We start from the raw sequence: 12574 nt of genomic DNA, 5'->3' as shown, positions 1-12574 counted from the left end.
TAACAGATCTAGCCATAACACCACCCTCCCCGCCCCTCGGACGTTTTTGAGAAAAACCAAAATTTGGTCATTTCGTAGACTATAACGCACAACCCATGTGTGAGAGCATAATCAATTTCAAATCCACCCAAATTCCCACCATCCTGACCCCTCATGTGTCCAAGTAGATGACCTGGCTAATGAATTTGGAAAACGAGCATAAAAGACCCCCTGAACCCATGTTTTCATATAACCAACCATTTTGTATGAATATGGGTGGTGGGACAACTGGCTCCGAATCAAATCAAATACCCACCATCCACCCCTCATCCATCCAAATAGATGATGTCGCTAAGGGATATTTCATAACCCCCCTAATTTTGAGAAAAACCAAAAATAGGCTATTTCATGAGCTATAACGCACGACTTAGGTGTGGGAGCATGATCGGTTTCGAAACCACCCAAATTCTCATCATCTTGACCCCTCACGTGTCCTAGTAGATGACCTGGTTGACGGATTCGAAAAGCCCTAAACCTACTCCTAGCCCATTCATACTGCTAGCCCATTCCCACTACAAGCCCATTCATTCTTATCCTATCTAAGTTGTAAGGTTTCTTGGACTCTATAATTTGCATCCGTGATTTATATTGGCAATGTAATTTGCAAAACATGAGGCTTGTGAAATAGACCTAGTCCCAAGTTTAAAATTGGAGTACAACTAAGCAGGTTGAAAATTTTGATCTTGGAAGAGTTCTATGAATTTAGTGATGTTTGCGCTATTTTATACTATTTCTGTAGAGTTTATATTGAATGTTTTTTTCTGAGTGCCTGTGGAACCATATTTAAAAAAAAAAAAACCGTAAAATGAGACAATGATTAATATTATTGTTATTTGTTATAAGGGTTTAGGGTTTAAAGTTTAGGATTAATTGAGATTGCACTAACTACTTTTAACTCCGAAGTTTTGGCAGGGAGCTTCTGGGCTTTTAATTATTATTTTTTTTAAGTCCTTTATAATACTATAAATCTAATAGGGGGCCAGTTCTGGTGAATAAATTTAATTAGGCCAATTCTTCCTCCCCAGTTCACCTTGAGGCCTTTGCCTATTCCCTACAGGACACAAACACACTGGCCGGCACAGCTGCAACAGACCAATTTTGAAAACTAGTTTGAAGACCAATGGATCAGTTCATGGAAAATTTATGGACATAAAATATGATACTCTGTAACTATCGTTTCTAGCTTCATGATTGCATACCTGTTTTTTTTTAATTTTATTTTTCTAATTATAATTTTATGCACTACTTCTAAATTAAATATAAATATAAATATTAACAATATATATTAATTTATATATCAATAATAATATATTAATATATAATTAAGAAATATTTTATCTCATAACATTATACAATTTTATAATTTGAGTTTGAATTCTTATAAGCAATATCATTCACATATATATATATACACACTCCTGAGTGAACAGTAGATATATAAATGGGTGATTTCAACTGTCCTTGACAGATTATGTTATCTGCTTCCACGACGCGAATACCGACAAAAGATCCTTGCTTTCAAAAGCGTGGAAGAAACCAAAACGTTTCAACCTTACTGCTACTGTCTTTAACCTTGGCAAATAGCCAAGTGTAGGGAATGTCTGTTTCCTCTTCGGATCTCTGGATCTCTCTCTCAGTCTTTCTGGTAGAGTTCTGGGCTTTCCAGCTATTTGACTCTCGAGGTATTCCTTTCTATTCATTGTTTGAAAGTGGAATGTGTGGATCTCTACTCCTTCATTGCTCAAAATATATTTACCTGTTTGGATTTAGGTTTTTTACTTCCTTATTGATGAATGTTTTTACACTGAAGCTTTTGCAGTTATCATGACATAAAAGTATGAGATTTCTTCAACGGAGCTGATTATTGTACAATGACAATTGATGTGCAATCATCAATGGCGCAAAGTGCGAGAGCAACTGGATCTTCCTTTAGCTCTAGCAATGGAAATGAAGAAACTCCTTCCCATAATCCTGTTTCTGTTTCAAATGGGGATGAATATGATAGTGATGGCTCCAATTTTGCACCACCGTGAGTCTTTTCTCATATTGGTTTCAATTTGTATAATGTTCTCTGTTCGCTGTTTATATACCAGTTTTGGCCCTGCAATTAACATGGAATCAAGCCTCAGCTGATTTAGCCGACCTTCCACCTTCACCATTTGTATTTTAGGTTTTAGTCTAAGTAGCACGGAAACTTACAATAGGATGCGTTTCCACGTTTCGGAAATGTTTCCGTTTCTGAAACTCTCCGAAACTTGTAGGAAACGTTTCGGGTCATTTCAAAATTTTTGGAAAATTTTAAAACACATTTATTTTAGAAGAAAAATCGTAAAATCGATTAAATACATATCTTTTGTATTTTTAAACCTAAAATGTCTTTAAATCTCATATTGAATTCATTTCTTCTCTACTCTTTGATGTGTTACTCATCTTTTCCCCGACATATCATATAGATTGGGGTGTATTGTTGTTTTTTTCTTAAATATTTATATGTTTTTGCTTAAGAGCAATTTACAATAGATTCTATGATTCTATTTTATAGTTTTATTTTTCTTCATTCATTTTTTATTATTTATTTTTATATTATACAAGTTTATGTATTTTTATTATAAAAAATTTAGTATTTATAAAAAAACCCTTATATTTTTCATATTTATAAGTTTCCCTATGTTTCCGTTTCCTATATTTTTAAAAAATGCGTTTCCACGTTTCCGTTTCCGCGTTTCCACGTTTCTCCGTTTCCGTTTCCATGCTACATAGGTTTTAGTCAAAAGTTATTAGCTTTGAATAATCTGTTATCCGATTCTCATCTTTTTACAGCTGATGAATTGCCATATGAAGAAATTTCTATTAAGCTCAATTTTTTCTTCTTTGCAGTACACCTACAACGCTCTCAATGTCTATTCCATCAGAACTTGCAGGTGCTATACCCTTGATTGATCGATTCCAGGTGGGGTAAAATGTTAAAGTTAAAACTTCGTAGGTCACTTTTGTTGTATTGTCACGAAAAATTAATGTTCTTCATTCTTTACAGGTGGAAGTATTTTTGAGGATGATGCAGAAACAAATTCAATCTGCTGGTAAACGTGGGTTTTTCTCTAAAAAATCTGTAGGCACTCAAGTTCGAGAAAAGTTCACTTTTGAGGATATGCTTTGTTTCCAAAAGGTGGTTACATTTTTTCTCTTTTCTTTTGAAAATATATGATGTCATCTGTACAGACTCATGAAAGGTTATTGCTTTCACAGGATCCTATACCGACATCATTACTTAGGATTAACAATGACCTGGTCAGCAGAGCAACAAAATTGTTTCAGATAATTTTAAAGTATATTGGTGTTGATCCATCTGATCGAGTAACTCCACCGAGCTTAGATGAGCGAATTGAGTTTGTTGGGAAACTATATAAGCAAACTTTGAAGCGTGCTGAGCTCCGAGATGAACTTTTTGCTCAGATTTCAAAACAAACCAGGAACAACCCTGATAGGTAGGCTGAAATATGATTTTGTCAATAATGATCAATTTTGCATAGGTGTGTAGTAGTTGCAGTTGGTGCTATAACTTATGTATTTCTTTACTAGATGTTTGGTAAATTTATTGATTGTGATATTACAGGCAATACTTAATCAAAGCATGGGAGCTGATGTATTTATGCGCATGCTCCATGCCTCCCAGCAAGGACATGGGTGGATATTTATCCGAGTATGTTCATAATGTAGCACAGGGTGCTAATACCGATTCTGAGGTCCAAATCCTATCTCTGAATACATTAAATGCTTTGAAGCGTTCAGTTAAAGCTGGTCCCAGGCATACAATACCATGTCATGAGGAGATTGAAGCTATTCTAACGGGTAGAAAGCTTACAACTATAGTTTTCTTTTTGGATGAGACATTTGAAGAAATAACATACGACATGGCAACGACAGTATCTGATGCTGTAGAGGTACTCTCCCTCTTTTATTTTGATAATCTTAGTGTTTCTCACTTAATAAATATCCTGATTGGCTAATGTCAAAACTTTTAATCCTTTAAAGCTCATTTTGTTTGGTAAATCAATATGTGTTTTTTCCTTACATAAAATGGTTTAAAATTCTTGCGACCTCAAGTAGAGAGCCCAATTGGTTAAGATGCCATCTGTCTTCTGGAATTAATTCAACAGATATGTTTTATAGGCTTGGTCTTCTACCAATGTCTGTCTGTTAGTTCATTCAACAGACCAGTTCATGCTTTTCAGAGCCTTTATGGGCTTGTATAAGGAAGTAAAGGCATCTTGACTGTCAATAATGCACATTGTGTCTATTCTGGTCACCATCTGTTTTTTATAGGCCCACTTTTTGTCTTTTGTGTTGTGCAACATTGTTGATACTGATCAAATTCATGCCTGATTAAGGAACTTGCGGGGATAATTAAACTATCAGCTTACTCTAGCTTCAGTCTATTTGAATGCCGCAAAGTTGTCACTGGTTCCAAGTCACCTGATCTCGGGAGCGGTATATACTCTGTAAACTACTATGTTCTTCCTGGGTGAGATATTTATGATATTATTATCTAATATGCAGTTTGCTGTAATGTAGAGGAGTATATTGGGTTAGATGATAACAAATATATTGCTGATCTGCTGGCGGAATTCAAAGCAGCCAAGGATCGAAGTAAAGGGGAAATTTTGCACTGCAAATTAACATTTAAAAAGAAGTTATTTCGAGAGTCAGATGAAACTGTAACAAACCCAATGTTTGTGCAATTGTCATATGTTCAAGTATGTATTCTCTCATTGAAGAAGTATTGAGCAATTTAATTTAACTTCTAGAATGGTACATATGCTTTTTCTGGAACCTAGGTTAAATTTTTTACTATCTTGTATTTGGTGATAATTTTCATATGTTTGCAGTTGCAGCATGACTATGTATTGGGCAATTATCCGGTTGGAAGGGATGATGCTGCACAGCTTTCTGCATTGCAAATCTTTGTTGAGATTGGGTTTGTTGGTAGCCCTGAATCATGCACGTTAGTAGATTTCTTACTTTGTTTACTTTATAATGTTCAGCTGCCATTGCTGTAGGTCAAGCATGGTAGTTTTTTTTTTTTTTTTCCTTTTGTTATACTGGTATCAGAACTAAAAAAAATATAGACATATTTTCTGGTGATTTAATTTGAATACCCGGTCGTTTTACATTCTTCGTTGTTTTTACTTTTCAAAGTTGTTTTCCAGTGATTGGACTTCTCTTCTTGAGCGGTTCCTCCCTAGACAAGTTGCAATTACCCGAGCAAAGCGGGAATGGGAGTTGGATATTCTTTCTCGTTATCGATCAATGGTGAGAAATAAATTCTGCTCACCTGTTCGCCATGAAGAGATCAATCAAATTTCAAGAAAGCTACTATGCTTTTTATCTATTCATGATGATATTTTCCATGGAACATTTGAAGCCATTGTTATAACTTCCCTATAAAATATGAGTATGTTGATATTACATATTATTTTGGTAGGAAACTTCAGGTAAACATAGTAGTGGGAGTAAGAATAAGAGATACAAGTTTGATAGGAAACCTAAGTTAAGGTGAATGATAAAAATAATATATGTTGAAATTCTTTTGAAATTGAGGCCCAATAAGGATATCAAAGTAAAACAAATGCATTTTATCTCACATTATTCAATTATGTTTTCAAAATTCTTAATAGATCATTTATGACAAATCACCAAAAGGGTGGAGCACGCCCCAGACCCTTGTGGATTTTTTTGGCCTCTTCCTTTTTCCAGAAGCATCATTATGCTCCACAATGAGAGAACATGATTTCAGAAGTGCTGCTGAAGATTGGCTTCTTTGCAAGCCTTTGACCACAGCAGGCTGTAGCTGCTGAGCCATTAGATATGTTACATTGATATGATATAGTATGAGGTTCTTTTTTTAAAAGATTGTTGAGTACATAATTTGTTATTATTTCTTATTTTCCTTCTTTTTTTTTTTGGTTATTTTTGTTCATAAACATAAACAATGTTTTCGTACTCAACTTAAATAAATTTGTTTTTTGTATTTAAACTAGATCTAGGAATATGACAATTGTTTGGGTACTTTTTTTTTGGGGGGGTGTGGGGGGGAAGGGAGAGAGGAGTGTTGTGGATAACTTCACCTTTAGCCTGCATTCCAAATTTCCCTGTCATTTTCAATCAAAAAATCCCTGTAACTTTGCTATTTTTGTGTATAATTCAAAGTAAAGTTAGTCCATGATATTTCATTACAATGTAGTCAGCATTTTAAACTTTATTCCTCTGTCATGTTCTGATGCTCAGAATTATTTTATACTGATAAAGTTATTGTGAGAGTTGAACCTGAACTTTGTGCTGCTTGACAAACTTTCACATATTTGATTTTGAGCGGAGTTTGACCATGCTTTGATGGCTGATGAATATGCAAGGTTTTTGTATATACCATCCCAAACCATAAGTTAATACTTGTTTGGTCTAGATAATTAGGCTTTCCTGACTTCTGTAAACATTAAATAGATTTTGTATTTAAAGTTCTTAAACATCCTTGAGTCTTTTAAAACTTGTTCAGAGTTGAAGATAAATTACTTATTTTCTGTTGTCAGAAAAGATAGAAGAGGCAAATTGATCACTCAATGGATGCAACCTAATTGGCCATAAATTTTTTCCCCCTATTTGTGATGGGCTAGATGATTTTTATTTTTTGTATGGCATGTTGGCCATTTTTCATTAGTGGTTCAAATTTTTGCAAGTTTTGTGTGTGTGTGTGTGTGTGTGTGTGTTTTCTTTTCCTTCATACATTGTTTTGTTGCCATGTAGGAGCATTTAACAAAAGATGATGCTAGACAGCAATTTCTGCGGATATTGAGGACACTTCCTTATGGGAATTCAGTTTTCTTTAGTGTCCGAAAGATTGATGATCCTATTGGACTTTTGCCTGGACGAATTGTCTTGGGTATTAACAAGCGAGGGGTGAGTTATAAATTATGTGGTATACTAATTGCAAGATTAAGATGTTGGCTTTCCTGATAACTTAGGTGTTGTCACCAACATTCTTTCCTATACTGTTTCGGTCATACTAACCATAAAAATGAAAAAAACTACATCTACATGCATATAATATGTAAACATTGTAAAATTGTCATTATCCTCTTGTACCCAGCTTTTGGATTTTAATTTCTTTGACATGTATTTCTAGGTTCATTTTTTCCGTCCAGTTCCAAAAGAGTATCTACATTCTGCAGAGTTAAGAGACATAATGCAATTTGGTAGTAGCAATACCGCTGTATTTTTTAAGATGAGAGTTGCAGGTGTCCTTCACATATTCCAGTTCGAAACCAAGCAGGTTCAAGCAAAGTGTTACACTTTTTATTTATCATGTTTTCCACGCCTCTTAACCTTAATGTTATACTAAATCATAACTTTCATGTCCCCATTTTTATGCAGGGAGAAGAAATTTGTGTTGCACTTCAGACTCATATAAATGATGTGATGTTGCGTCGATACTCCAAAGCACGTTCTTCTACTAGTGGCTCAGTGAATGGAGATCACTCAAACAAATTTAAGCCTCCTAGCATGGAAGTGTTTGAAAAACGTGTGCAGGATTTATCAAAAAGTGTTGAAGAATCTCAAAAAAATGCTGATCGTGTAAGCCTTAAAGCAGAAACTTGATGTATTCAATTATATTTGTTATGGATTAGGGCCATATCTCACATAGCTGCGGTGATGGATTTTATATGTGGGGGGTAGTAGTTTTTGTCATCATCTTTTAGCTTAAAAGTACCATACGGTATTGAAATTGCGTTTGAAACAGCTTTTATTTACTTATTGGGCAGTCCAATAATTTATTAGCACTTGCTTTTTATTTTAGGCACCCCAAATACATCTCTAAAATTTAATATCTTCTGGACCATTCTTGATTCATAGTCGAGTTAGTGCATATCTTAATACTCTCTTGTTCCTGTTTGGAAAATTTTTACAAAATTTGAGTCTCCTTGTGGAAATTTCATCTGTGATAATTTGCTGAGTGTGTGGATCTAGTTGTCAGAAGAATTGAATGAAAAGGAAAAGCAAGAAATCAAAATGCAAGATGAACTGGAGAGCTTGAAAGATGCTTTGAGAACTGAAAAGCAGAAATCGGTGGAAGTTGCAAGCGACCGTGATAGACTTAAATTGTTGTGCCATGAAAAGGATACTGCTCTTCAAGTTAGTGTATTTATATTGTCGTATCATCACATTCATCAACCTTTTGAAGTCAGCTTTTTATAATTTTAGTCATATATTTCAGGCTGCATTGATGGAGAAGAAGAGCATCGAAGTGAGGTTGGGCAAGCTGGGAAATCAAGCCCTAGAGAGTCATACTAAAAAGGATTTGGTTGGAACAAACAGCCAGGTAGAAATTTGTGAAAATGGATATTATTGTATCCATATATAAATTTCCATTCATATATGGCTTTAATTCACACCTTCATGCTTTCATCTTGCATTATGGATTGGGTTTTACTATCTTGTTTATGATATTAATGATTTTGAGCTGTGGATAAGACAATGCAGGCCTTGCATAAGCTTCAGGACGAACTAAAAATTTGCAATGAGCAGTTGCATGCGGAACAAGAAAATGCGAAGAAGTTGTTGAATGATAAAATCATATTAGAGCAGAGGGTTCTCAAACTTGAAAAGAAAAAGGCTGAGGAGGTATTATTTTCAATCTTTGAATATGGTTTGGGAATTTTTTTTTTTACTGAGAGTGCTGGTCATGATATGTATGTATTACAGATGGAAATTCTTGAGAAAAACTTTGAGGAAGATCAAAAGGCATTGAGTTATCAAGTGTTGGAACTTGAAAGAAAGTTAGAAGACACTACACAAGATTTGGCCGCTGTTCAGTCAACTCTTGCAACTAGGAATACAGATTTGGCTGTATTACAGAACAACCTAAAGGAATTAGAGGAATTGAGAGAAATGAAAGAGGTAATCATCTTCAGTAGTGCTCCTCTGCTGAAAGATAATTTTACTGCACTGTTTTGTTGTTCAATATATCTAATGTCTTCTTGCATATCTTTAGGACATAGATAGAAAGAATGAGCAAACTGCTGCCATCTTGAAGATGCAAGGAGCTCAGCTTGCTGAATTAGAAGTACTTTATAGAGAAGAACAAACTTTAAGGAAACGTTACTTTAATGCTATAGAAGGTCAGCATCACTTATGATTAATATTTTATTTTGTTAATGGAATTAAGGTTAGTTTAATACCATTTTTTAAAACACTTTTTCTTTTCTAAATCTTACAATAGAACACACCCCCCCAACCCCCCCCCCCCCCCCCCTCCCCGCTTCACATTTTCTCCAAGGTACTAGTATGAGGTGCATTTCCACTGTTTTTGTTCATCATCAAAGTTCCTTAAAGATGCAGTTCTATACACATTCCCTGATCTTGACAAGACAAAAACATCTATTCCTGGATTTGATTTTACAACAGTTATTCAAAAAGTAGTTTTGCAACATTTAACAAAACTAGCTTAAAATGTTTAATGCTTTTTTTGACAGTAAAGGACTGTTGCTTGAACCCTTTATATTCATCATTCCTCAATACCATCTCATTATAAATACTAACTACATGACAGATATGAAAGGCAAGATCAGGGTTTTCTGTCGTTTAAGACCTCTAAATGAGAAAGAGCTTGCTGAAAAGGAAAGAAATGTTCTTTCAAGTCTAGATGAGTTCACAATAGAACATCCATGGAAAGATGATAAGGCAAAGCAGCATATGTATGACCAAGTCTTTGATGGCTATGCCACCCAAGATGATGTCTTTGAGGATACACGGGCAAGTTTGATTACTTTTGATAATTTATATCTTATCATTCAGCATCTATACGTGGAAGCGTTTTAATCAACTCATATTATTGTATGTTAATAATGCAGTACCTGGTGCAATCTGCTGTTGATGGCTACAACGTTTGTATATTTGCCTATGGACAAACTGGATCTGGAAAGACATTTACAATATACGGATCTGAGATCAATCCTGGAATTACCCCACGAGCAATCACAGAACTTTTTAGAATCATAAAGAGAGATAGTAACAAATTTTCATTTTCCTTAAAGGTGATTGGTTTAAATAGGTACTTCGAATATTAAATATAGATCTGAATTATTTATAGAAAAAAATGGAATTATCATGTGCATCTAAAATAATTCTGCAAAGCAGAATCATTATGTACTCTTGATTTAATGGTTATATAATTAAAAAAATTGACTTTACATTTCCCATTTACTTGATAGAATGTCATTTATTCATTTAAGTGACCATTTCATTTATATTTATTACGTATATGAATTTGTATTTGAGTACTTGATGAGGATATGAAATGTTATAGGCATGCATGGTGGAGTTGTATCAAGATACCCTTGTAGACCTTTTTTTACCAAGGAATGCAAAACGTTTAAAATTGGACATTAAGAAAGATTCAAAGGTAATTTGTATTCAAAGGAGTTGTATCAAGATACCCTTGTGAATTTGTATTTCTATGGCTTTGTTTATTTGATCTTGTTATGAGTTGGGAGCTGAATCCTTTTTTTCTTTTTTTTTTTTTGGTTTAGGGTATGGTGGCAGTAGAAAATGTGACAGTGGTATCAGTTTCTACATTTGAAGAATTAAAAAGTATTATCCAAAAAGGATCTGATCAGCGGCATATATCTGGAACTCAGATGAATGAAGAAAGTTCAAGATCTCACTTGATACTTTCAATTGTCATTGAGAGTACCAACCTTCAAACCCAATCTGTTGCAAGAGGAAAGGTAACATCTATTATGGTGGCTTTTTTATTTGATCAAATCATGAGAAAAAAACTCTAAATGTAGGAACATAATGTTAATGAGAATTTATTTGAATTTCTTGTGATTATTTTAACATCTGTTTATGCAAAGTACCTATGGAAGTTGTTTATTGGATGATTTGTTTGGTTATTAACTTGTAACAACTTTAACATTCATTCACAGCTAAGTTTTGTGGACCTTGCTGGTTCTGAAAGGGTAAAGAAGTCGGGCTCTTCAGGTTGTCAACTTAAGGAAGCTCAAAGCATCAACAAATCCCTTTCAGCTCTCGGTGATGTTATTAGTGCTTTATCTTCAGGCAGTCAACACATTCCTTATAGGAATCACAAGTTAACAATGCTGATGAGTGATTCACTTGGTGGAAATGCAAAAACTCTTATGTTTGTGAATGTATCTCCAGCTGAATCTAATTTGGATGAGACTTACAATTCCTTAATGTATGTATCCTGCTCTTATTCTATCATGCTGCTCCTTTTTCTAATGTCTTATGATTGTGATACAACTCATCTTATTATATCATTTTTTGTGCATAAGAAGCCTTACCTAAATTTTACCAGGAATAATAAGTGTGTCCTAAAGGCAGATATTAGATGCAAATATTCACAAAATTTTCTTGTTCTAATGCATGGGAAAATAACTTGTTAACTTTATGTGACGAAATTCATTGTCCCTGAGGCCATCTTAATAAAAAAGAATATAGTTCTGCTTCCTTATCTAATCTATGTATCCCTCTATGATTTTGACAAACATGGATTTTAGTTGGTAGCTCTGGATAGTGGTGTAAATGGAGTTTGTGATTGAAATTTTGTATTTAATATGTTAATAGTGATTCTTGAATTATCTTCTCTGGTAGTCTATCTTGTGGCATGTTATATTGAGGAGTAATGATCTTTTGTTATAAGCATTCTGTTCTAATCGAAATTGATTTTTTACTTGTGAATAGGTATGCTTCAAGAGTGCGGTCAATTGTGAATGACCCTAGCAAAAATATTTCATCGAAGGAAGTAGCTCGATTGAAAAAGTTGGTTTCATATTGGAAAGAGCAAGCAGGTAGAAGGGGAGATGAAGAAGATTTTGATGACATTCAAGAAGAACGGCCAATGACAGACAGGACAGATGGCCGCCATTCCATGTAGATGAAATTTCAGTATAAGAAGTGCTGATATTGTGAGTTGGTGGATATGGTTTTGGTTTCATCGATCACACTGGATGTGTGATAGCTAGAGGGCTAGAGTCAGTATTTTGATTTATTGGCTGGAGCGTTTAGTTGTATAGTTGGCATTCTTCATTGGGGTTGTACATATTTCTGATTCAATATTGTTGAATACATATGTATCTGAATATGACTTTTTATTTAGTTTTGAACAAAATTTCACGGTTTTAAATTGTAACATGGATGAAGGAAAGGGATACCTGTGTAGTAGAAAATGAAATTGTGAGAAAATGAAAATAGGCAATCGCGGTATATGGCCGTTGGCAACTGGCAATCACATCTGTGCTGAGTTGTTTAATTTCTTCAGGAAGCTCCAAAAGTAGTCTAACCATTTTCTTCATTGGGGCTTGTTACTTCCTCGTAGTTTGGTGTAAAGAAAAGAGACATCAAAGGGCGTTTGATTTTAGTTTTTTGAGATTACATTGGTAATTTATCTTTCATTCTCTTGTTTGATTTGTCAGTAATAAAATATTACAGTAATCTTCTATTATCAATGCTAACGTAACAT

General features: G+C 34.3%; 1 protein-coding gene across 2 annotated transcripts; it reads left to right on the top strand.

Annotated features, from left to right (window-relative positions):
* Positions 1-1502: 1502 nt before the first annotated feature.
* LOC123199401 (kinesin-like protein KIN-14E) lies at positions 1503-12333 on the top strand. Of its 2 annotated transcripts, none has more exons than XM_044614378.1 (24): positions 1503-1721; positions 1859-2068; positions 2917-2989; positions 3074-3205; positions 3286-3524; positions 3653-3980; positions 4428-4527; positions 4612-4793; positions 4926-5041; positions 5247-5349; positions 6838-6990; positions 7217-7363; positions 7465-7665; positions 8059-8223; positions 8306-8410; positions 8572-8712; positions 8794-8988; positions 9083-9209; positions 9641-9843; positions 9942-10124; positions 10397-10492; positions 10620-10817; positions 11019-11290; positions 11797-12333. In XM_044614378.1, exons 2-24 carry the CDS (start codon positions 1911-1913, stop codon positions 11987-11989), a joined length of 3810 nt encoding a protein of 1269 aa, XP_044470313.1. In that variant the 5' UTR covers positions 1503-1721; positions 1859-1910; the 3' UTR covers positions 11990-12333. The 2 variants fall into 2 exon arrangements, with proteins under 2 accessions (XP_044470313.1, XP_044470312.1); XM_044614377.1 differs by having other exon boundaries at positions 8563-8712.
* Positions 12334-12574: the final 241 nt, after the last annotated feature.

The sequence above is a fragment of the Mangifera indica genome, chromosome 16 (genome assembly GCF_011075055.1).
Source record: "Mangifera indica cultivar Alphonso chromosome 16, CATAS_Mindica_2.1, whole genome shotgun sequence".
Classification (NCBI taxonomy): domain Eukaryota; kingdom Viridiplantae; phylum Streptophyta; class Magnoliopsida; order Sapindales; family Anacardiaceae; genus Mangifera; species Mangifera indica.
The sequence above is the reverse complement of the archived record's forward strand: the minus strand, read 5'-3'. Positions and strand labels throughout refer to the sequence as shown.